Source organism: Lasioglossum baleicum, chromosome 5 (genome assembly GCF_051020765.1).
Source record: "Lasioglossum baleicum chromosome 5, iyLasBale1, whole genome shotgun sequence".
Classification (NCBI taxonomy): domain Eukaryota; kingdom Metazoa; phylum Arthropoda; class Insecta; order Hymenoptera; family Halictidae; genus Lasioglossum; species Lasioglossum baleicum.
In genome coordinates, this window is record NC_134933.1 from 3,150,660 (window position 1) to 3,177,539 (window position 26,880).

The 26,880-nt window shown below is 38.6% G+C and overlaps 1 protein-coding gene across 6 annotated transcripts in view; it reads right to left on the reverse strand.

Annotated features, from left to right (window-relative positions):
- Nckx30c (solute carrier family 24 member Nckx30C) overlaps positions 1-26,880 on the reverse strand; it is a 224,846-nt gene that overhangs the window by 163,053 nt on the left and 34,913 nt on the right. For 3 of the 6 annotated variants that reach the window (XM_076423860.1, XM_076423858.1, XM_076423859.1), the window contains exon 2: positions 4,562-4,585. The exons of the other annotated variants lie outside the window; for them this stretch is intronic. In XM_076423860.1, the coding sequence (XP_076279975.1) occupies positions 4,562-4,585 (24 nt within the window). The remainder of the gene's footprint in view (positions 1-4,561; positions 4,586-26,880) is intronic. 6 annotated transcript variants of the gene reach the window in all.

Consider the following 26,880-nt stretch of genomic DNA (forward strand, 5'->3'; position numbering starts at 1 on the left):
AGCCATGTTTCTCAAAAACTGTACGTATAGGAGAAAAATTAAGGACGATTCGGAATCAGCGCAAAAAACTCTATAAGAAGGACCCAACAGTATATTGAAAACAAATTTGGTGTTGGACAGTATTATTAATCGTCAATCGGATAATTGATTAATGATTACCTGCTGAAATTTCGAAATGAAATACGTAATCAGAACTGTATGAATACTGAAAAGAATGTAAACTGAGTTTAGGTGTATTGTCATTTGGTCTATAATACAAACTCTGTTTACGTGCTTTTATGTTTGAAGTTATTATTCCTGGAAAGCTACGTTTTGTTGAAACATGTTTTTGTTAAAATATACAGTAGCGGACAAAAGTTTAAAACCACTCTAAAGAAGACGATAACTTTTTTAATATTGTACTATACGATTTGAAATTTTTTGGGAAGCTAGAGCAATTAGTTTACTAAAGGATGTGGAAAGAAATTTTTTCAAAGATTGCAATTGATCGAAATTGTTGAAAAAAATACTAAAAGTTGAATTTTTAACTTTTTTTTGTGGGCCTATATTGAAAATTTAAAAAATACGTTTTGTAGCTCTGTGTCAATTAAACATATTCTGAAAATATCGTCAAAATCGATCGACGTTGCAATGAGCTACAAACGTTTAAAGATGGTAAAAATTGCAGATTTGCAAAGATGATTTATTGCCGAAGATCTTGAACATCTGAAATTTTTACCATCTTTAAACGTTTGTAGCTCATTGCAACGTCGATCGATTTTGACGAAATTTTCAGAATATGTTTAATTGACACAGAGCTACAAAACGTATTTTTTAAGTTTTCAATATAGGCCCACAAAAAAAATTAAAAATTCAACTTTTAGTATTTTTTCAACAATTCCGATCAATTGCAATTTTTGAAAAAATTTCTTTCCACATCCTTTAGTAAACAAATAGCTCTAGCTTCCCCAAAAAAGTTCAAATCGTATAGTACAATATTAAAAAAGTTATCGTCTTCTTTAGAGCGGTCTTAAACTTTTGTCCGCTACTGTAATATTATTTCTGTCAATTCTCTATCCGCTCTCTGCTCCATCTCTCTCTGTCACTCTCTCTCTCTATCCCTCCTTATTAAATTTATGGATAGACCGTGAGGCGATTAACTTCAACAATTGATTAAATCATCCGATTTTTCGATGATTCCTTTTTTTAATCAACAATTGACCATTAAATCAATCGATCGAATCAATCGCCGATTTTTCGACGATTTCTTCATTCAATCAACGATTGACGATTAACTTCATCAATCGATTGAATCAATCGTCGATTTTTCGATGATTTCTTTTTTTAATCGTACACATTAATCAATCAATCATGATTAAAATTGTAATCTATTAATGCCCAACTCTGCTATCGATCATTTTCGCAAAATGAACATGGTGGAGCCTGATGCACGATTAAAAATTTACACTCATTTTCTTGATGTTATTCATGTTTCTTCCAATTATGGAGATTTTAAAGAAAAGCAGAACTCGGACGATGTTGCATATATTGATCATAGGCAATAAACAAATGTGTCACTTTGGTAATGGTGCACGTCCCGGTATGAAGTTTACAGGATATTAGGAAGACACGTGACAGATGCATTTTTTAATTAAAGTTCAAAGTTCAACGTGTAAATCATAGTTTGCTTCGCATCGATATGTGTAAGTAAATCGAAGTTTGAGTTATAATTTTTCGAGGAAAAACATGACCGCAATTTTGGACCTAGTAACTCTAAAACTTTAAGCAATATCGAGGAACTGCGAGTATCGATTTTTACTTCATGCACCGGGTGCCCGAATCGCTATGCAATTTCATAAAAGTCCGAAAGCACGTGTGTATGAAGTGGTATCATTTGACATGGGATATATAGCCTCCAGCTATTATACTGTTCTAGAATAAACTAATTGACGGGGATCATTTCTGTTTTTTCCGCTCTTTGTTCCTGCTCGTTTCATGTGGCGTTAATAGTCTGACACGTACAGCGTATGGTTGTTTAACTTGTGGTTATTTGAATATGCTGTCTTTTCCAATTATTGAAAACAATTCTCTCAAACGACAGGACCTGCTTTTTCCAATTCTGTTATTAATTTCAGCTGCGATTCAGATTGGGCCAATTGTTTTGAATATTTCATTTGCTTATTCGTGATTTAAACTGCTGAGATGGCGATATTTTCTCTACGAAATTATTTAGGCAGTAATTAAATTCTCTAATTAAAGGGGTATGTGGAAATTAATTACTGTAAACCTGTTTTTACTGCTACCTGAAATGTGCAAGTTCTACCTTTCTACGATGGATTACTTTCTAAATATAATTCACTATCACTTTACAATTTCAAAAATTTCCGCATAAAATTACTCGTACCACTACAAATTGCAATATCAAAATACAGGGTGAGTCACCTAAGACACTTCTATATTTTTTGAGATAGGAAGTAATGAGTCCCTCGAAACCAAACAGGTTTCGTCTGAATCATTTCTTCCTATCTCGAAAAATGTAGAAGTTATTCAGGTGGCTTGTCTTAGGAGTCTCACCCTGTATATTCTCTCAATAGAATACTCTTTTGGCACCCCCTGGAAAATGATTTCGGCATGTTATAACGTGGAGAAACAATGGAATTACTTTCTAAATACAAAATGATCAATGCAGAATCAAATTTACAATGTTCTACTTTGGATGATCATCACAAACGATTCACCCACAGTGGCTAAAAAAGAGTATAAAGAGGAATACTTGTCTAGTGTTCTCTCAAAAAATGATTTAGCTCTAACTCTAAGGTACACAATGAAATTACAAACCTCTAACTACAACATACAGGGTCTGTCCGGACAGTAATGCAACCACATTTTTAAAAAAAATCTATTAAACATATGGGTACAAACCTTTAAATTTCTTCAAAGCAGGATCCTTGGACGTCGACACATATTTTCCAACGCGATTTCCATGCTTCGTATGCTCCCTGGAAGGCGTTTCTTGGAATCTCCCGTAGTAGCCTCGTCAAAGTCTCTTTGACGCGTTCCACACTTTCAAAATGGCATTCTTTTAGCACATTTTTAATTTTTGGAAACAAGAAGAAGTCCGTGGGAGACAAGTCAGGACTGTACGCGCGCGGGTTGAGGAAGTGTTGTGATCCAACTAAGAAGTACCGCGTTTACTGTTTTCCCCGTAATCTACGGAAAAGTTTTGGTTGGAAGTGCTCGACGAGGCTGCGACGAGGGTACTACGAGAGGCTCCAGAGAACGCCTTCCAGGGAGCATACGAAGCATGGAAATCGCGCTGGAAAAAATGTGTCGACGCCCAAGGGTCCTACTTTGAAGAATTTTAAAGGTTTGTACTCGTATGTTCAATAGATTTAAAAAAATGTAGTCGCATTACTTTCCGGACAGACCCTGTAATCAATACCAAGTGTGAAACTCACACTTTTCCACATTGAACGATCGTCGCAAACGTTGTCAGCGGCAATGAAAACAAAAGATAAAAGACTAAGAAGAACAGAAACATTGTTCCCCGATGAATCATCCCCGACAATCGTCCAAAGTGAAAAGGTGTAAATTCGGTTGAGGGTTTGAGTCGGTTGGCAACCGGCCAACTGGAATAGCAGAACACTTTGATCGCCGCGTGTATGTATACATTGCTGACTCTCCAAGGACCTCTTCCTAAAAATTGACTAGCAGGATAAAACTGGGCGATCAAAATGTCTGGTTCCGAGGACCACCATCAATGTGCCTCAGCATCGTCTATGTACGTCTACAAGGTGTACCAGATTCGTGTATCCTTCGTGCAGGACTCTCGCACCCCTGAAGAGGATGGGGATCCTCGGAACGTCTCGCGGTTTCGGCAGTTAGGGGCGCGAACATCGATCAAAGGCACACGACGTGGCAAAGTACACAGAATCATGCAAGTTCGTGTTCTGGGTTGCTAGAGCTACGTGTGACAAATGCTTGCTTGGTGGACCGTGATTGGGTCATCGGTGCACCGGAAATTTTATGCGAAATAGAGAAACAAATGTGTGTGTGTTTCATGCCCATTACTGGGGTAGTAGGGGTGGGCGGATATCCGGAAATTCGGTTTTCTCCAGGTTCAGGTCGGGATCCCAAAATTCGTGACAGGCGGATACCCAAAATCGAAATTGGGTCGAGTCGGGATTCCGAAAATTTATACTGTTCGGAGTCCCGAATGTCAGATTTTCGGGTTCCCGATTCGACCCAGACCTAACCCGACCCAACTTCGACTTCAGGTCTCATCAGAACATTATAAATATTTAATATTCGGATTCGGAGTATCACGAATTTTCGGGTCCCCGCCCACCACTATCACTGGGAATAGCAATTACATGTGTTTCTGAACAATATTCCAGCGAGAAATAATAATATTCTAAAGGGTTCTAATGTCTTGAAAGATCTTGTGACACGACAAGTCACGCGTAAGTCTAGCAACCAGCGATTGTGTGCCGTCGCGAGGTAAACTACATGTAGAAGAAGAAGAAAGGAAAGGAGAAAAAATAGAAAAAAGAGAAAAGAAAGATAGGGACATGCGACTCACCAATGCCTGGGCGGCGCTCTGGTGCTGCAAGCAAGAAACACCCAGTTACAAAATCACAGTAACGACAATTGAGTAGTTGTTTTTTTGTTGTTGTTGATGGCTAGTGATTTTTCTAGGAAGCACGCCCACGTACGCACACGCACACATACTATACATACACGGTCGAGCATGGCTAATGCGGATGCTCGCTAGAAGCGTTTTCACATCGATAGAGATCATTATGCACATCGATATCAGCGTCCTGTCCCATCCGGAAATGCACTGTCGGTGGAACAAACACAGCGACGCCAGCGGGAAACCTTTAGGCTTCTCACTGCAGTGTACGTTATTTGTTGCGGAGGAATGCTACTTATTTTTCGATCAATGTACTGTACAACAAATGATGTAAAAATGCTCTCGGCGCAACAGTTCGATCTTATAATTACAAAAAATAGCAAATTTTTCAGGTTAAATTAGACTTTCGACGTTTCGATCCTTATGTGGATCATTCTCAAGAAAGAAGAAAACTGCGTCTGAAAAATTTTTTTGAACCACATAAGGATCGAAACGTCGAAAGTCTAATTTAACCTGCAAAATTTGCTTTTTTGTAATTATAAGATCGAACCGTTGCGCCGAGAGCATTTTTACATCATCTGTTTACAATCATACGATCAGTAACAGGAAGAATATTTACAATGTACTGTACCTTTCACAATGTTTATCTTTGTCGAAAAAAGCCGAAGGAGGTGTTAATGATGTTAATGGACTCCAAATAAATTTTTCAAAAGATTATGTTTCTTAAAGACAGAAAAATATTCGGTAACACTATGAATTGATCAATCTCAAAATTGACTGCCTAACATCGTCGAATCAAATGAAAAGTACGTATCAGTGTAGCCTTGTATAAGACAACTTCGTATAATTAATGTTTTCTCTAAATCCTATAGCGAATAGAACTGTCTATCTACAATTTACCGCATCGCTAATAAACTTCATGCCCGAAGCAATCTATTTCCTTCAGCCAGAACAAAACACAAGTTCAATCTTCATCTCCGAACTTTCACTGGCAACGCGAGCACCATCTCGTGACAGGTCCCGCCAAATAAACCCCACCATTATCAAATTAAACCGCAACTTTTTGCCGCAAGTTCAACTCGGTGAGCTCGTGAAAGGTTATCGCACTGCCTCCCTGAGGTGTTACCAAAAAAGTCAATAAATTCGTTCCACCGACAGGAGAGTCGGAAGCCAGGTTGAAGGTCGCTCCCGCCAGGATCAATTAAAAGGAGAAAGGAAAAGACAGAGAGAAAGAGAAAGATTAAATACTCTCAGAAACCTACAGGAGAAATGGGATAAAGAATTCTCATCTAAGCTCCTCTATGAGTGGATTCCGGACATGGGAAAATGGCTCTCCGTCCAGCGTCAAAATATCAACCACTACACGATACAACTCCTCACAGGACATGGAATCTTTGCAAGCTACCTGCATAAAATAAACCGATGCGCTACGGACAAATGCTGGTTCGAATGCGACGCACAGGATACACCAAGACACACACTAACAGAATGTCCCAGATGGAAAGCGGAAAGAGAGGAATTCTGCAAAAAGCATGATATTACCCACCCGTACGACATCAAAAAATTCTCTGATGTTATCCACAAATCCGACGAAGCCTGGAAGGAATTCCAAAACCTATGCAGCTACATTATGAAGGATAAACAACAAACAGAAAATGACAGACAGAGAGAAGAACGCAGGAAAAGATTCGAGGAACTAAACAGCAGACACAGTAACCACACTAGCAATAACACTGCAACAGGACCGACAGGAACCAACAAAACCGGAACTCCTCGCCAAATACGAAACGCTGACCAACAATCTCAGAACACACAAACAGGCAAACAAATTGCAACAACCAAAACACGTGCGAACAGACGTCAAAGAAGTACAAGATGACGCCCTTACCAACATAAACGACAACATGGTAGCCGTAAAACCGCAAACCAATCAAAACGAAGTAAACATAGATCTTACAGACACCAGAGGGCAAAACGCTAATGCAAAATAGAAACGTCAATATTAAAAGTAAACAGAAGATAGTAGAAGGATAACCAACTACAACGAACACATCGCACACGGAATAAGCACTGAAAATATAGATGATAGATATCCAATTCGGAAGGAAAACCGAAACGGCTATAGAACGCCAGATAACACAGACTAAATGGACTACAGAAAGGATACAAGAAGGGGAAACCGGTGGTACACGTAATACAAAACACAATAAAGATAATAGTCACTAACCACGCAACAAACACACGGAAACGAACGCAACAACCAAATAGGACCACAGGATACGAAGAAAGAAGAGATAGGATACGAAGAAAGAAGAGATAGCGACGCATAAGAAGAAGAAGACGACGTAGAGTCGACCCATAAGAAGTTAAAGATGACGTAGAGTCACCACAGAAGAAGAAGAAGACACAGAATCGGACAACAACAACGGAGGAACCCCAGGTCAGGCTGAAGTAAAATCTTCGGATAGTTCCGGTCGGACCTTCCCAATGGTAAGTGGAGGATCTCCAGTGTAGGGTGAGTGTTAGTGGGTATACCCCGTGACACTGTGTATCGCACTACCCCGCACAGCGTCACCCAGGGCATTGCACGTGCTCCTTGACATTTTCAAGGTCACAGCTGAGGGAGTCCCACACACCCCGGGGTTGCGATGATCCCGGGGCATGTACATAAAGTATTAAACACCCTATACTATAAACAATAAAAAAAAAAAAAAAAAAAAGGTTGAAGGTCGCTCGATTCACGAACGAAGAGAAAGCGAAGGAAGGAAGAAGAGCTGGAACAAGAAAAAGAAGAGCAACAACGAAAAGATACGAAGAGGCAGGAAAGAAGAGCGCAAGAACGCAATAAGAAATCCGTGAAGACGTCAGTTTCGATCCAATACAGTGCACGGTTAAATTTACACGACTAGTAAAAGGGCGTGTAGGTACGTTACACTTCGTGACATATAGGTCTGAAAAACTAGTGTAGCATACGTCCTTCCTCCACTTTAAAAAATAAACATTTTAATTACTACGTTAGCCGGACTATTAACCGTGCAGTACTATAATCGCAACTCGTTTTAACACATTACCATCCGGTGATTATTGCATAATTTTGAAAAATCTATGGTACAATGCTAAACAGTTTTTAATGAAACCTTCAATAGCAACAGCAATTTTCATTGTGAACTAACAAGTCACCCTCAATAACGTTATCTAATAGTTTCACTTAAGATTGTAATGTAAAAGAAAATTTCTATGCTTTCTTTTGGAACAGCACAACTATTGAAAGTCCTATTAATAGGCTTCCGGTAGGTAAAGTGTTAACATAAACCTACCACGGTCGAATGATCGGTTTTATATTTTACAATTATCGAGATTAGAAAAATTCATTTGTGGAAAATAATGGAATAAATTTCTTTATCCAAGCATACAGGGTGTTTCGTCTAAAACAGGACACCTAAATATCTCCTCTATCTCTGAAAATACAAAAAATGTTTCTAACGTAATCTAACTGGTTTCAAAAGACGAATCAGATGGTAGAATCGTTTTTTATAAATTGTAATTTTTTAATCGTTTTTTCAAGGTCACTGGTGTTTTTTTACATATATACACACATTTTGTTGTTGTTGTATGTTATAGCAAACATTATTGTGCATTCATGCATGTTTAATAGCACGACCTTGTAATGACCGTGAACTCTAAAATTTGCTAATTAATGCAGAACTTACTTTCAGCGACATTTCAGATTTCAACGGTAACAGAAATTGGACCATGTGAACTTGAACTTGTGAATAAACACATTGTATCATTCCTCTGTGTACATAGAGAGTGAGAGAGATATGTATTTAAGAGTTTGCTCACTGCTAGATTTCTCAATGTATCGACAAGCGATCCGTAATGCGTTATTCAGAACTGGAGAAAATTCAAATGGTTTTAGGTAATTATACAGAAAAGGTATGCCCACTCCGATTTTGATGAAATTTAAATATGTTATGCAGCAACACATTCTGAACTGCTTTTTCCTTTTCCAATATAGGGTGCTCGCTTTTAGTTTTCGAGATATTTGCAAAAAACTATCACGAATACTGTATTGAATTTTTCGTATTCCTGCACGCTCCGCTGTAACGTAAACCTGTTTCGGTGCGACGTTTGTTTACATTTTGACGCTGTAGAGATGAGAGAAAAAACAGGGTCTCACTCTGTGACCATACATATATAGGGTGAGCTTTCAGTTTTGAAAGAGTACTCCTGCATTTTCGTATGCGAGAGGAAACAGGGTCTCACTCGGGTCATGTATATACATATAGGGTGAGCTTTCAATTTTGAAAGAATACTTCTGGATTTCCGTATCTATGGTCGGGCCGGCTTTACGGCCGGCCCTCTCCGCCCTACCTAACCCTAACTAATTCTGATCGCATAATCTTTTCATTCTATACATATAGCCGTCATACAGAATTGGAACCAGTAATGGAAAAATCATGAGATCAGAATTCGTTAGGGTTAGGTGGTGGGGGCGGAAAGATTGTGCATACGGAAATCCAGAAGTATTCTTTCAAAATTGAAAGCTCACCCTATATATACATGACCAGACTGAGATCCTGTTTTCTCTCTCATCTCTACAGAGTCAAAATGTAAACAAACGCCGCACCGAAACAGGTTTACGTTACAGCGGAGCGTGCAGGAATACGAAAAATTCAATACAGTGACCTTGAAAAAACGATTAAAAAATTACAATTTATAAAAAACGATTCTACCATCTGATTCGTCTTTTGAAACCAGTTAGATTACGTTAGAAACATTTTTTGTATTTTCAGAGATAGAGGAGATGTTTAGGTGTCCTGTTCTAGACGAGACACCCTGTATATTATATTGAAAATTACGGACAATCTCAATAAATGTTTCCTTATGTCGGTCGTAGATTGTTGCTAACAAAGTTTTGATGATTTCGGCGCATCGGTTCGATCAAACACTATTTGCAAAATATCAAAAGAGATATTGTGATATTTTGCAAATAGTGTTTAAATAACAATTGATCGAACCGGTGCGCCGAAATCATCAAAATGTTGTTAATCTCAATAAAGTTACTGCTGCCATTTTTATAAGGCAACAGTTACCAGATACTTTTAATGCTTGATAAGTTTAGTGTTAATTGCGACTGATAAGAACCAGATCTTTGTTCCCTTCGGTGCTTTTCTTTCCTGTTTTGCGCGCGACATCTCGCTAAAGCTTGCTTGAGGATGGGCAGAAACTCGCGTCGAGCGATAACAAGTGCCGTCGCAATCGGTAGTAATTACGGGGGCTGGATGACGACGACGGGGACGATGACGATGATTGGTGGCGAGAACGAGGGGTGCAAGTTCGATTGGATCGATCGCAATCCCGACGACGAGTAATTAAAACAAACTGATCGGTGCGATTACGTTGCTCTGCACGTGTCCCGGCTACCTGTCTCGCACGGCTCCCACCTGTACACTGTATGTACAATAGGTACACCTGTCCAAAGTTTCTCGACACTCCGGACGGGTTCGATTCGGAAGTGTTTCTGCAATTTGGCTTTTGGGGGTCAATCCAACGCTTCGAACGCAACATTCGAAGCTCCTAAAAAATTCTATTGTATTATATAAAATCAGTACTTCATTCAACGAAAGAAAAATTTTGGAAAGACAAATTTTAACACACTGTTTACTGTAACCCTCCTACTCTAAATTTCTAAGACTTGATCAGAGAATAGTATCACCCATATATGATCGACGTGGCGTTAACGTGTGGTTTCGAATAATGGGACACAGTTACCTAGCTATACTGCTAAATTAAATCTTCACTGTGATTCTACTGTTTGCATTCGGAGGGCTGGAAATTCGTAGTACAGAGATCGGCGCGGCACGCTATTTATCTGAGTTTGTTAGGATATTTATGGACTGCAGGGGTGGAAACCACCCCGTTCGCGTTTCCTCGGCTTCGACACCGATGAATTCCGCCCCTGCATCTGTCGGGACACGAAGTTTCTTCGGCCAGCCGCGAAAAAGCTAACGCAAACAGCAATCTGTGCGCTCGTTCCCGATCAAACTCGCAGAGACTGGGAACCCGGGAGCTGGGAACGAGAATCCCAGAGGAGGATTTCTGCGGGGCGGAACAGCGGTGAATAAACTTTCCGCGCACTTGGCAAATAAGTATTACAATATTCCGGCGTGGTGGGCGGCTCGTATCTCACTAACACCGGAGAATATTTTGATTGTCGGCTATGTGCTCTGGAGTTTGCTTTCCATATTTATCCTTTTTTCACTCTCTCCCTCTCTCTTTCTCCACCCCGTTTACATTTAGGTGGCCATGTGCAATTTAAAACTTCTACAGAGTGTCCGGAGAATGTTGTACTTCCTTGAAGGGGGTGAATCTTGAGATCATTCCAAATAACATTTTACTTTGCGAAAACATTCTCCGCGGCTTTGTTAAAAGGGGTTATTAACAAACAAACACGGACCAATCAGGCGACAGGTCCTGTTGAGTGGGACGTTGAAATCTATCTACTGCACCCGCGCACAGTGGGCGAAAAACCGATCTTTTTGGACAAAAATCTGCCGACAACTCAGTTTTTCGTCGATTCAATTGGAATTTTTTTAAAAATGTTCGTGAAGGACTATACTTTGATGACGTACTGCGCGAAAATCGTTATGTTAAAGTGCAAAATTCTTTGAAAGAGCTATCAATCACAGTTGATGTTGTCAAACAGGGAGCTGGTACATCAAATACTGGGAACGTGGCCCGAACGTTTTTTAAAAAAGCCGAATCAGTTGCCTGCAGTGACTGGATTAAACGCGGTTATTATCACAAGATTGCATAGCATTCTTCAGGTAATTACATGTGACAAGAAAGCTGATTCTGTGAAATTCAAAGAATATTGTTCGGAGGCAGCTAAATTGCGCATTAAAATTTATCCATGGTATAAACTACCGCCATCAGTTCATACGGTACTGCAACATGGAAGTGAAGTACTTGCTACATTTGAACTGCCAATTGGTTTGTATTCAGAAGAGCCACAAGAGGCAAATAATAAAGTCTTCCGGAAATCACGAGCTGAAAACTCCCGAATGTGTTGCCGCAAAAAGACAAATATAGATATTATACGGCATATGTTATTATCATCCGATTCACTTTATAAACTCTCTAAGAACAAAGGATGGCAAGCACAAGGAAGTTCTTTCTCAAGAAGCGAAAACGCTGCTGTTGGATCAATAAATTAATGGTAAGTCACATAAGTGCCGAATGTAATTCTATTTAATTGGTAATTATCAGGGCCAGATTTACAGTTTAAAATTCGAACATTTTTAAAAACATTCCAATTGAATCGATGAAAAACTGAGTTGTCGGCAGATTTTTGTCTAAGAAGGTCGGTTGCTCGCCCACTGTGCCGCGCTCCGATTGGTTCGTGTTTTTCGTCAATAATTCCTTAACTAAGCCGCAGGGAAGATTTTGGCAAAGGAAAAGATTACTCCAAATGACCTGAGGAATCGTCCCTTTCAAGGAAGTAGGTTTTCGGAACAGCCTGTATGGAAAATTGATTTTTGTTCTGCCAGCAGGTTTTTCTTTCCTTGCTTTCCATGTTTCTCTCTGCCCCCCCCCACTCTCTCTCTCTCTTTGTCTCTTTCTCTCTCTTTGGTTGGCTACGCCCTCGTTTTTAGGTCAGTTCGCGTGCACACCGACACGAACTTCTAACGCCATTAAGCGTGCTCGGCTCCGAGATTAGAGGGTCATCGATAAGACTATTAATAACGTCAAACTAATGAACCCGCGGACGACGTTTAATGGCACGGTGATTAATGCGTTTTAAAATAGCATTGCAAACGCGATCCTCGGGCTCGGCCGACGTCGAATGCCCCCATCATTGGGGCCGGGGGTGTGGAGGAGGGTTGGGGTGGGGGGGACGTGCGATTGTAAACGAGGAACAAATTACTACATACTACATTCGCGATGCGAACGCCGTTTTCGAGAATTCGCGTTTGCACTGGAAGTTTCGCGCTGTTACACAGGGAAACTTCCCGACGGATACGAGCGTGGTTGCGTGCTCCGAGGGAACTACCGCCCAAAAATATTTGATCAGTCGTTTCAATAAACTACCAACTCTGCCAGGACGGAACAGACGGATAGCCGAGGTTTCAGGTGTTCCCTAGACGGCCCCGCGCGAATATTTCCGTGAGCAAGGAACGTTTATTGCTGCTCCGGGCATCTTTACTGCGATTTTTTAACCTCCAAGTAAAAGAGCACGAGCTGAAACTGTTACTCTCCTCTTAAGAACTTTACCGGAGCGTGAATTAAATGCCAGCAGTGTTTCGGAACTTTTAGAACCGCAATCTCGTAAAGGATCTTTCTGATTAACATTATAGCTCGTCGTGGAATTAGACTTTGTAGTAATGAGATTTATTATTTTGTTTTATTATGCATTTACTTAGTGTCATGCTTGCTTTGGTAGTACGTATACATTTTTAATTCTGTTGTATTATATTCATCTGATTATGATTATAATTATCTTCCAATTAATAAAGACAATTTTGATTTTCCATAAAGATCCCCAGTCTATTATTACCATTACCATTTACATCTCAAGAGCAATCATGACGCGTTTTAAAAGAGAGATTATATTCCCTTTAATTTTGATGAATACATTCGCGTTTTACGTCTCCCCGTGTGATTAACACGCGCGGCTCAATGAGGACAATGACGCGCTCGACATAAAATTGCTGATTACGTTCTCTTTCATTTTCCCCGATTTTTATACCGTGAATATCGCAATGAAATAAAATGATGCACCATTTAATATCTCCTACATCGTTGAACATATCTAATTTTTACCTGTATCACTATTAACATAATCAATTTAAAAAGAACAGTGCCAAAGTAAATGTAAATGTGCTGATTGTAAAGCGTAAAGCCTCCGCTTTCATCACAAATACTTCGTTTTTTGGGACGTTCCTACATCCTGTAGAATAATCAATACTCCTTTCAAACATATTTTGGTGACGGTAGACCTTTCAAGTTCAATAAAACGGCTGGAAAGATCGCATTCTAAATTTTTTAAAAATTTAATCAAGAAAACACTTTGATTTTAGTCTCCAGAAAAGTTTTTTAATGTCGGACGGTTGTTTGCATTTGGAACCTTTCCGAGAGGAAGTATTTCTGCTTTTTGAGCATCCCATGTGATGCAGAAAATTTTTCGACAGACCTAACCAAGGGGTCTGAAGGCAGATATTTCACGGGTTAAAATGAGCCTAGACTGATCCCTGTACGATTTTGCCCCAGGAAGTTACACCAGTTTAAACATCACCGATTCGTCGATGAAGTGCTCCTTCGATTTCGCATGCCAGTGTATCTTCGGACCACAAGATTAGTTTCTACTTGAAGCGAGTTGCTCGAGGAAAATGCCAGCGATATTATCATAGACAGAGTCGGTTGATAGAGGAAAGACTGAGGTAGGAGGAGAGGCGAACACGACACACAGATTCCACAGTTTATGTGCACGAGCAAGTTTCACCGATGATGTGCACACGTCAGACAAGACCAAGCAGAGTTGACAATGCAAGAAACTTAAGGGAGTAGACTCCTTTTTCCCCTGAATTGCAAGGGTGCGGGATTCGCGTTCTCATTTCTCGATAATACAAAAATGGGGGGTTTCGGTAAGTCAAAAACGCTAGATGAAAGATCGATCTAGGCCGCGATCGCCCTGGTAAGTCCTATTTTTACGTTTATGAAGCGTAATTTGCATTATTCGGAAGCATGTAGTTATGAAAATAGTATTATAGTATAAAATAATCCCAAATATCGATCGTAAATGTTAAATGTTTAATTTAATTATGGTTTCGGCGCTACCGTTTCGATCAATTAGTAAATCTAGTAATTTTGCGAAAAACTTTTCTTCTTTCGTAACATTTCGGTTCCGTTTTGAACCTTTTTCAAAGGCAATATATATCTACAGTAGCGGACAAAAGTTTAAGACCGCTCTAAACAAGACGATAACTTTTTAATATGGGAAGCTAGAGCAATTAGTTTACTAAAGGATGTGAAAAGAAATTTTTTCAAAAATTGCAATTGATCGGAATTGTTAAAAAAAATACTAAAAGTTGAATTTCTAACTTTTTTATGTGGGCCTATATTGAAAATTTACAAAATACGTTTTGTAGATCTGTGTCACTTAAACATATCCTGAAAATTTCGTCCAAATCGGTCTACGTTGCAATGAGCTACAAACGTTTAAAGATGGTAAAAATTACAGATTTTGAAGATTTTCGGCAATAAATTGTGAAAATCTGCAATTTTTACCATCTTTAAACGTTTGTAGCTCATTGCAACGTAGACCGATTTGGACGATATTTTCAGAATATGTTTAATTGACATAGAGCTACAAAACGTATTTTTTAAATTTTCAATATAGGCCCACAAAAAAAAGTTAAAAATTCAACTTTTAGTATTTTTTTCAACAATTTCGATCAATTGCAATCTTTGAAAAAATTTCTTTCCACATCCTTTAGTAAACTAATTGCTCTAGCTTCCCAAAAAATTTCAAATCGTATAGTACAATATTAAAAAAGTTATCGTCTTCTTTAGAGTGGTTTTAAACTTTTGCCCGCTACTGTATATTTATTTCAAATTGAGCAAAAAGGATATTAATACGTACTTGCTATGATAATTTTAGTTATGTAAATTGAGCATTGGAAAAATTGATTTGCGGTCAAAGTGACCGTTTGAACAGAGCCTAAAAATTGAAAACATTGAAAACTGAACATATAGACACATTAGTCTGAACATAATATATATAGTCTTTTAGACGCGCAAATTCTTCCTTTGAGAAAGGTTCAAAACGGAACCGAAACGTTAGGAAAGAAGAAAAGTTTTTTGCGAAATTGCTAAATTTACTAATTGATCGAAACGGTAGCGCCGAAAGCACCATTAAATTAAGTATTATAGTATTATCGAGAAAAGAGAACGCGCATCCCGCACTCTTGCGATCCTGGAAAAACGAGTCTACTCCCTTAATTAGGAAACGTTGCGAGTACGTTATCGCGACGCTACGCGTTCTGATCGCGTCAATGTGCATAATATAGTCGCGAATAGGGACGCGTTTCGGGAACCTCTGAAAGATCAGCGAATTTCGCGCTAGTCTTGTTGGGAGGTATTAACCTATAAACTTTCGGCCCTTTTCCCCGACAATTTTAATGAACTTTAATTCTTTTACGAAACGATATACAGTTTCGCCGTTATCGGATCCACCCTGACGAAGCTGGATAATTGCAAAATGTATCCCTGAACTCCCATTCTCTCTTTCCAGTGGAACGTATCTTTCATGAACTTGTGAAATTGTTTGTCGATTCATGGACAGGCTTGCGAGGCACAAGTCAACCCGAATAAACATTGTTAGGTGTAGTATTCATTTTGTACAGGGTGTAACAAAATTTAGTGTCATGGTTTTGGCAGATGGTTGTACACCCTCGGATCGGTGGAGATTTGTTAAAAGAAATTGCCGCAAAATTGACTTTGACCTTGAAAGTCAAGGTCAATTTTTTTATGCTTGTATCGCATTCTGCTCATCATGGGGAATGAATACCAAATACACCAAAATGAATACTATTCACATTGAAACATTATTGCTTTTAAGTAGTAATCGAAACCCATGAAATGAAAATTGGTTATTGAAATTGACTCGGATTCGTGAGTACATATTGAACTTGATCCCATCCCTACTCATCAGTCACAGCTTACGTTATTCAACCGTGATTAAATGATTACTTCATTATAAAACATTAACGGCAAAAATGAGCACATTCAATCCAAAACAGTAAAACTATTGTTATTTCTGACATATTAAAATGATTTTGGAAAGAAATAAGTATACATATACGTAACTGCAGTAGTAATGAATGCAATTTTTATTTTCCACAAAAATTCAGATTCTATAGTTTTTTCCGATTCTACTTCATTTGTTCTTCACGATGCTTTTGTTCTCGACTCAGCGACTCAAAATTTCATCCACGAGTCTCAAGGGTGTAATCCTCAGCATTTTCCGTGTAAGTAAATTGTGTTGACGAGGGGTGCCTTGTTTTCTCGAAAACGATTTCTCGGGAAAGAAGAAGTGGTAAGCCCCTGACAGCAAGGACTCCGGGTTAATTGCCGTAATCTTTTCAGTGGAAGTTCTTACAGTTCGCGGGGAAGACTAATAGCATGGAAGTTGACCTGGATTCCCGTCCTGTTGCCAGAATTGATGTAACTAATCGCGCGAGGTCCGCGCCCGACCGCGATAACTCCGTCTGATCGAACTGGACGGCTGGAACCCGCGTTTATGAATTATTGTTGAATTAATTCACCGGGATCCATCGGCCACCGCAGCGATTTTCATTCCGTTTGACGCCGATCATTCGATCACATTGGTCCCGGATCGTAACGTCGAGTTTCCTCTCTTTCACAATAACATTGACTACCTAATGAATACAGCGACATTTTCTCCACCACTTTTATGACTGCGGCTTTTACACAATTATGACAGAAATGGGTAGGCGTAATTTCAAATGATAACAAGATTATTACCACTCAATAAATCTATTAAAAAGAGAAATATATACCTATTTGGTTCCTGTGTCTTGCAAATTAAGAATCACAATTTTTATTGTGCGTAGCGTAAATGTACCTATTACTGCGGATGTACGTTTCATTGTGGTATTTTTTTCCCAATGAGATTAAAATACGCAAAAATAAATATTTTGCCCTGAACAATTTTGTAAATAATTCTCGTATTTTATAATCTCAGGTGGGATTTGGTAGAGTAATCGGTGTAGTTGCCCTAATCTGTATTACGTGTGCAAATAAGTCCCTTTCCCCGTTTTTTCTACGTTCCTAACTTTTGACTGAATTCGAATTACTTCCCGATTTTGGTGCCATCTGAAAGAGCGTTCGTTTAGTTTTAAGAAGAGTCGTGATGAGCGTGATGAATTTTTTAAGAATAGAACTACCGCACCGTGTGGCCAGATTGAGGTTGAAACGGACCTCACATTCCCTCTCCAGGCTCTCCACCTTTATCCCCTTCCACTATCCTATTCCACTGTTCAGTCCCTATCGCGCACGCGCAACGTGTCTCCCATTCGCCTCACTCTGCCACACTCTATTCTCGTCGCGCAGTCGCGCAACGTGTCACATATTGCTCTGGTCATCAGAGAGGGGGTACTTGTATTCTCCTCGATTCCTTTTCGATTACCCTTGTCTGGTAACACTGCTACCGCATCACTACACTGCGGATCTTTATGCATTTATGGCTTCTAAAAATGTTCAAAAAATGCTGGAGTATTAAACTCGACAGAATTTAGTATGATTTAGATTTATTTTGGATGTACAAATGTTATTACCAATGAAAATAGAATTTTATTTGGTAACACTTTCCTAAAATTTGTCTCTAAAAATTGAAAATTGCATAAACATCCGCAGTCTAGAAATTGTTTGTTCTGATTGAGCTTTTTAACAATGCCTGTTATTATGAATGTCTATTTTCAATTCTTTTTAGGTTCCTCGAGATGCGGTCACGATCAGCGAAGTACGAAATCGTCAAAAGCGTGATTAACGAGTCCTAACAGTTTCCGTCCCATTAAATAAATTGCTCTGCCTTCCATGTTGCGGTTGCCACGAAAAATTAACAGTCTATATTCGCGCGGCAGGCGCATCCGGCGTTTAGGGTACAACAGAAGATTTTTGTGGGAAAGCGTCCGTCCGAGACGAAACGAAAAATCGTCAAAGCGTGGGCACTTTGTGCGAGAGTCCGAGCCTGTGTCGGTCCTGCTCCTTGAAGAACGCTTTTCTCAGTAGCGAATCGGCGCCGAAAACCCAAGCGTCCTTCTTTTTCCAGAGTGCCGTCGGAAATGTCATTGGTCAAGGCGACCGGGACGAATTTCCAGGCTCGAATCGATATTTCAACAAAAGAGTACCACCGGGCGAGCGCATTATCGCCCGCGGACGAAAACGCTCGCAAATGGAACAATTTTCCTTTCAAACCCCCGCTCGAGCTCTAACAAGGCGTTCGAAAAAAAACCAGCTCGAGTACCAGCGAAAATGTTCGGGCCGTTTGGATAAGGTGCAAATGCTTGAGGAACAACAAATAGGAAGGTAAATCGGTGTACATATTTCGGTTTCCCAAAATATTTCTTTCCGAATGTGTACGTTTAATATTTTCCACGAGGAATTATTCAACAAATTCATTTCGTTGGGTACACAATATTATAAATGAATGGCAGAAAATGTGAATAGTTTACTCCATAAACTTATTGTTAGTGTTAAATAATACACTCCTCAAAAGAATTAAGGGATCACTTGTGCGAACCCGAAAAATTGATCCCACTTTACGTGATCATAACCCCATGAAAAATTGCCGCATCGATATCGTTAAACAATGGTTTAAAAGCCTGAAATCTGTAGTTTCAAATGCTCTGTTTTGAATTGTTGCTATGTTGGTTTTTTACAAAGTTATAGCGATATGAAGACAACATTGACGGGTAAAAAAAATTTGGTGCAACTTTGGTACATCACACGGGGAGCAACAAATTTTTTTGATAAATCGCGTTAATATCATTTGGAAGGGCTATCTTTCCTGTGTATATTGTGTGGTTGTTGAATATTGTGCGATTTTTTTTATTCTACTTATTCAACATTGAAGTAAATGTTGGCTTTTTAACTTTAACTGGCTGCAGAAAGCGAAAAATTATCGTAGAATCTTGTGCGAAAAAGCAATAGAAAGAGCGTTTCTTTCTCTTCAAGGCACTCTTTTTGTTTTTTCAATTTCATTAACATTTCGATATACCAGGTGTTTCTGAAAATATGCTTAAAAAATGCACAATTTTCATTTTTCCTTTAACTCGCTATATCTTTGCGAGAAATGGTCGTAATACCATGATCCGAACGTCAGATTGAAGCAGAGATTCTGCCGATTCGATTGAGTACCTCATGAACTCGCTACGACAATTTTTTACCTATGACAGCTGTGTTTGAACTTAGTGCTTCGCAGAAATTACAGCGGCTGCCTGACATCTCTGAATACGCTACCGCCGCGCCGCGCGCCGCACAGTGGTGCGAGCAGGGAAAAAAATCAATTTTTCGAATGTTAGGTACAAAGAATAGCAATTACGTAAAAAAAGGCAGTATAAAAATTTTTTTTATTTGTCCCCGTATAGAAAATTTAAAATATACGTTTAGTAGATCTACGTTAGTTATATATATACTGAAAATTTCATCGAAATTGATTAACATACACACGAGGTATAAGTGGTTAAAAGTGGTGAAAATCTTGGTATGTACACATATGTATTATATGTACACTGTACACAGCTCTTACGGCTCCTGGTCAGTTCCTGCATACGAAAATGCGAATATCTCGAAAACTAAAAGCGACCCCCCTATATTGGAACAGGAAAAAGTTGTTCAAAATGTTGAAATCTATAACATATTTAAATTTCATCAAAATCGGAGAACAGTAAAACATGCAAAAAAAAATTTTAATGAAAAAATAAATAAATTAATAAATAAATAAATATTTATGTTCTTGCCACATAACCGTTGTACCTGTGGCATGCTTTCCACAAATTTTCAAGCAAATTTATTGGATGGTTTGGTTTTATAGATTTTTTTCCGCTTTTTGGCCATTTGGCACCACTGTGCGCCGTGCCGCCGCACTATGGGCCAATCGACGAAATATGTATCAAAATCAAAGGACTTTCGATAGAAATGAGGTAGAGCGATGAATAGCGATTTCAAAGTTTGAGACCAGAATTGATAGCATGTTAAAAAAAATTTTTTTCCGCGCGTGGTACTGGAGAAACCACATTTTCTTGAAAGTCTACATGTTTAACGAATTTTCTCAACGTTAAAACACGTTCGTACCATAATCTCCCTATTTTGCCCATATTCTGCAAGGTTTCAGCTCTAATTTAAAAAAAATTTCATCGCTGTACCTCATTTCTATCGAAAGATCTTTGATTTTGAATCGAGTTTGGTCCTTTTCGAAAAATGGAAATTGTGCATTTTTTAAGTATATTTTCAGAAACACCTGGTATATCGAAATGTTAATGAAATTGAAAAAACAAAGCGAATGCCTTGAAGAGAAAGAAACGCTCTTTCTATTGCTTTCTTGCAGAAGATTCTACGATAATTTTTGCGCTTTCTGGAGCCAGTTAAAGTTAAAAAGCCCATATTTACTTCAATGTTGAATAACTCGACTAACAAAAATCGCACAATCATCCGCAATCACACATTTCACACAGGAAAGATATCCCTTCCAAATGATATTAACGTGATTTATCAAAAAAATTTGTTTCTCCCCGTGTGATGCTCCAAAGTTGCACCAAATTTTTGTTAACCGTCAATGTTGTCTTCATCTCGCTATAACTTTGTAAAATACCGACATAGCAACAAGTCGAAACAGAGCATGTGAAACTAGAGGTTTCAAGCTTTCAAACCATTGTTTAACTATATCGATACGAAAATTTTTCACGGGGTTATGATCACGTAAAGTGGGAGCAATTTTTTGGGTTCGCACAAGTGATCCCTTAATTCTTTTGAGGAGTGTATGTTCATTAATGTTTTATTCCTTATATTATCATGAAGTATCCAATTTACGAGAAAAGTAATCGGGGAAACTTTGTAATTTAATGTATTTAGACGACGCGACGGCATAAAATTACAATGCATGGTAAATTGAACCTCCATTCTTGAATAGTTTAACAAATGAAAAAATAAAAATATTCGAGAGACTAGCTGCAACAATTGGAACTTCTGTGAAATATCCTGATTAATTTTCCGTTTCATTCTAGCAAGAGAAAGGGGCAAGAAAGATATATAATTTATTTAGGTGAAGCGTACAAAATGCAAATGTTAGTCACCGAGTTAATGGAGATAGGGGCTGGTTAAATTGAGCTCCCATTTGGTAAGCACGTCAGACGAAAATCATGAGAGAGCCACAAAGAGCGCAATATCTCGCGTCGAAATAGATGCATCGGATTCGCTTTAAAAACTCGATTTCTACAATAGCATCGGAACTAATGGAACTGACAAGGAGGAAGTAATAGTAGTCCACATAAGCGGAACGGATCGCAGCACAGCGGTCTGAAGTTGCAGTGTCAGGAGCACGTGTGCATGACCGACTTTCCAGCTGATTTTCTTGAAAAAGATACCATGCACTCTGACATGCAACCATTTCTCTTCTAATTGAACTTGTGCCGCTTCGATCCAAACTGGAAACTCACCACTGGCCCTCGTAACCAGATTCCTCATTTTTATTTCATGAAAGCCGCTGCCATTTATAACCAAAGCTTGCATTTTTATTTGCTGCAATTCTTTATAGCTTGGAACCAAAGATTCCATTTTTAGATTTATATGTATGTACAATGTACAAGTCTCGTTGCGTGCATTCCTGATTCAATATGTACAGGGTGGCTGAAAAGTTCCCGGAATTTTTTAAAGCATTTCAGCAGCATAAAAATACCACACAAACGAATGAATCCACACACTTGACCGAATAATAAGTTTTATTAATTCATTAACAATGAAATGAACCAAAAATATTTACAACAAATGTTCGAAATTGCCTCCTTTTGATTCGATACATTTACGGACCCGTTTTCTAAAATTCCCGACGATATGGTCGCGCACTCTTCTACCGTAATCTCGTCCCAGGCACGCGTCAACACCGCTTTCAGCTGTTCCACCGTGGCGTATCGTCTTCCTGACATTTTTTGCTACATGATGGACCATACTAAGTAATCCATCGGGTTAAGATCCGGCGAGTTCGGCGGCCAAACATCCTTTCCCCAAAAGCCGGGAAACAGGTCTTTGCAAACGACGATGGTGGATTTGGCGGAATACGCCGGCGCCCAGTCCTGCTGAAGCGTGAATCCGCCCTGGCCGAAGTGCCGCGTTGCCCACGACTTTAATTCCCTCCGGAGGACACGTTCCTGGTACTCGGCGGCGTTGATTTTTACGTTTCTCGGGATGAACACCAGTGGCGTCTTCCCGGTGGTGTAGATACCGGCCCAAGTCATGACCGAGGCTGGAAAATAGCTGCGGTCGATGGTTTTCGTGGCCGAAGTCTTCTGCTGACCCTTCTTGAGCAGCTGGCGGTGATTTTGGCGGTTGTATAGGGGTTCGACCGTAAAAATTTTCTCATCCGTGAAAAGAACCTTCTCCAGGCGATCACCAGCGACCATCATCGCGAATTTTAGAAAGCGGATCCGTAAATGTATCGAATCAAAAGGAGGCAATTTCGAACATTTGTTGTAAATGTTTTTGGTTCATTTCATTGTTAATGAATTAATAAAACTTATATTATTCGGTCAAGTGTGTGGACTCATTCGTTTGTGCGGTATTTTTATGCTGCTGAAATGCCTTAAAAAATTCCGGGAACTTTTCAGCCACCCTGTATATTGCGCCATAACAATTCATTCGGTTACATACTTGTATACTGCAAATGCAAACTAAAAATAACTCAATTCCAAGAAGAAGAAATTAAATCTTTTTAAAAACTTATTTCTCTATTAATTTTAAAATCATGTAATGCTATTACAGTTAATGAATTCATAAATACATGAAATCCGCAATGTAATTTTCTTTTTAGAAAATTTTAGAGAATTACCTTCTATCGATTTCGAATGTTTTTGAAATAATTTCACTTAAAATTGGAATGTAGTTCCAAACGAACGAAGTAATGTTGCAATCCAACAGCGTGCGAGCCTGCTTTCGGGATGAAAAATGGAAATCCGGATTTCCAGAATTTCGAGAATAAAAATTCGCCGCCCAGTGAATTTATAAACTCAATTTACAGTTGCATAAACTTTGAAGCAAAGCTGCGAGCGGTTTTGGAATTAAAACCAATCGACACTTTCCGAAGTGAAATTGTCAAACTCAATCACGAGGCCCGTTGATTTTACAGTAGTTCGGACTACGAGGACTAGGGAATTAAAATTCACAGCCACTTCCGATGTGAAATTTACGAACGCAATTTCTAATGAACACCGATTTGACGGCGGTCGAAACTTCGAAGATTTTGGTGTATCGAATTAATCGACATTTCGGAAACGAAATTTACGAACCGAGCTTTTCCAACATAGTCGTGAAACGAAGTAGCGAGATCCGATTCATTTTGCAGTGGTCTGAATCGCGAATCTCTGATTTGGCAAACTCGTTTATAAGTCTGAAGCGAAATTTTTGAATACACTCCGCGACAAAAAAATAGCACATTATACAGATAAATGGTTTTTTAGCTTTTCAAGTAGTATAGATGTATTACATTGTTTGTGACCTGGATACTGGGTAACAAGACTAAAACATTATTTCAATATGTTTCTATGCATTTATTACGAGACACAAGAAACAATTTTATTGAAAAAAATGTAACATTAAACGAAAAATCGATGCGTCAAAAAGATAGCACACATGTCTTAAAATAACTAAACAATGAAGCATATGTGTAAAAAAATAATGTCTTAATATTTTGTAACTCCGCCTTTTGTTTGCCCTAGTAGCATTTACGGTTGGCCAACGGTTGGGAGTTTGTTGGGGAATGGTGGGGCATGGTTAGTGGTTTTGCCGACAAATCCCCAACGTAGGGCCAACAACGAAAAATTACGTCAATTTGCCGACGAATACCCAACGTTGGGCCAACGACGAATACCCAACATAGGGCCAACGACGAATTCCCAACGTATAACGACGAATACCCAACGTTGGGCCAACGACGAATACCCAACATAGGGCCAACGACGCATACCCGTCGCTCAAGATATATATGTATTTAGCGTCGATCGTCATTTGGTATTTGTCGATTTTCACTATTTCATTCTTCTGTGCTGTGTCGAACTGTCGAAGTGATCGTTCTTTGTGTCGCGTGTTTTATTTCATTTCATTAACAAAAAATTTTGATAATGTACGAAGTGGTGGAATTTAATTCAACACCATTAATTTAATTCAATTCAGCACCATCGTTCGGTAGAACATCAGCCATGGATGCAGCTATTTACGCCAAATATTGGTAAGTATACTGTTAAATTAGTAATGAGTGGTTTAGCTTAACAATTATTTATACCTATACTTAATTATACGTGTTACCACGTATTGTAGATACTTTCTAAAGAATGTGTGTAATTTATGCATGCATTCAATTGCAATTAACAATTTTGTTTCCTTTTGCTTTTCTTGTTGTAAGATTAATTTCTATGTCATTTTTCAGATTTTACTGATGCACAAGTGTTCGATGGATCATCAGCCATGATCTAGCCAATATCTATAACTGCGAAAAACAATTGTATTGTAAGTACGTCGTTATCCGATTCTTGTTTCACCATCTTAAGCGGAGCTGTTGTAATTATCAGATCTATTGTAGAGGTGTAATATGAATGTAATATCATATTTCTAATGTGCAATATGTAATGTAAGAAATCGTGCTATTGTAATATGTAATATGTATGTAATATTATGTATACATTTCTCACATATATATGTAAGAAATCCGTTTTATGTGTTCTGTTAACGTTTTTGTTACAAAATAATTGAAATATAAAAATAAAAAACTCATAATACACGTATATATATATATATATATATGTATATATATATATATATATATATATGTATATAATTAATTGACCCTACACAAAAAATCCTTTAGTTGGCTTTAAGTATTGTAGGCCCTACGTTGGGTATTACCGTTGGACCTACGTTGGGTATTACCGTTGGTCCGACGTTGGCGCAACGTTAGCTGAACGTTGGCCCAACGTTGGCCCTGACTGTTGGCCCAACTGCAAAAAAGAGCGACATCTCTAACGGTTGCCCAACGCAAACCGCCAACGTAGGCCCAACGAATCGCCAACCGTAAATTCTACTAGGGTGTATAACTTCGAATAAACGTTTCGGTATAGATTTATATAATTTTCTAACCACGTTTCCGCTGAACGATACCCAGTTTTGTTCAATACAGGTTTTTAATTCGTTGTGGGTTCGAAATTGTCTTCCGCCGGCATATACCGACATGGCTAAATAGGCCCAGCAATTTTCCATAATATTTGAATATTTTCCCGTGTAAAATATTCTTTTACAATCTTCGCGCTATGAACACTTGTATTACCTTGCTGATAAATAAAGTTTGTGCCCGCAATTTTCACAGCGTGTCTCCTCAATTGTTCGTCGATTAAACTAATATATTGTACTTTGCAGTATTCATTTTTCCACTTATAAACTTAATTTCCGTGTTTCCACAGTACCCAAATCTCGCCCACACCATTACTTCACCACCGCCGAGTTGTCGACTGCAAAAAATTTTTTGTTCTTTACGTAAATCGTGGAAATAACAACGGTAGTCATCCGGCCCGTCTAACGTAAATCTCTTCTCATCATTAAAGATAACTTTTCGCCATTTTTTCTTCTAACGAACATACTTCTCAGAAAATTGAAAACGAGCTTCTTTATGCTGTTTAGATGGTGCTCCCCCGTTAAACAATCGATTCCCACTAAGATGGATCGGTAGAAGAGGTGTTATTGAGTGGCCACCAAGATCACCAGATCTAACTCCAGTCGACTTCGTTTTGTGGGGACACTTAAAGTCTGTTGTTTATAAAACACAACCAGAAAGCGTCAACGATTTGCGTCGCAGAATTGTACAGGAATATAGAGCTATTCCAACAGATACCTTCAAAAATGTTCGTTCAGAATTTAAGAATCGTCTGTATTGTTGTTTAGAAAACAACGGAGAACATTTTGAAAAGTTGTTATAGTTATAAATAAATTACAAACTTTCTCGCAGCATAAGTATGACTCGCTCTACTTCTCTTTAAATATCTCCGAAGCTAGTGCGCGGATAAAAAAAAGTATCCTACAAAAATTGCTGGTCTTTTTACGTACAATATGATCTCATAATAAATAATATAGGTTTCCATCTGAAAAAACAAAGTTGACCTTCAAGTGACCTTGAAAACGTCACCCAAATAAAAACTGATACTGCTCCCATCTTTGCCCCTCAAAATCCTTGGACACGTGTTTTACACTTTCCTAATACCTTTCATACTTTTCTAGATATTCGGCTAGAAAGTTTTCAAATGAACACCCTGTATAATACGAGAACTGTAGTTATTCAACTATATGTATTTGTGGAAATTTACAAAATTGGATAGTGTGCTATCTTTTTTAATTGTACGGTAATTACGAGTTTAATCATTTAAGTTGAATTCAAACATTTTTTTACTGTGGAAGCCTTCGATTTTTTAAACGGAAATATTTGTTCC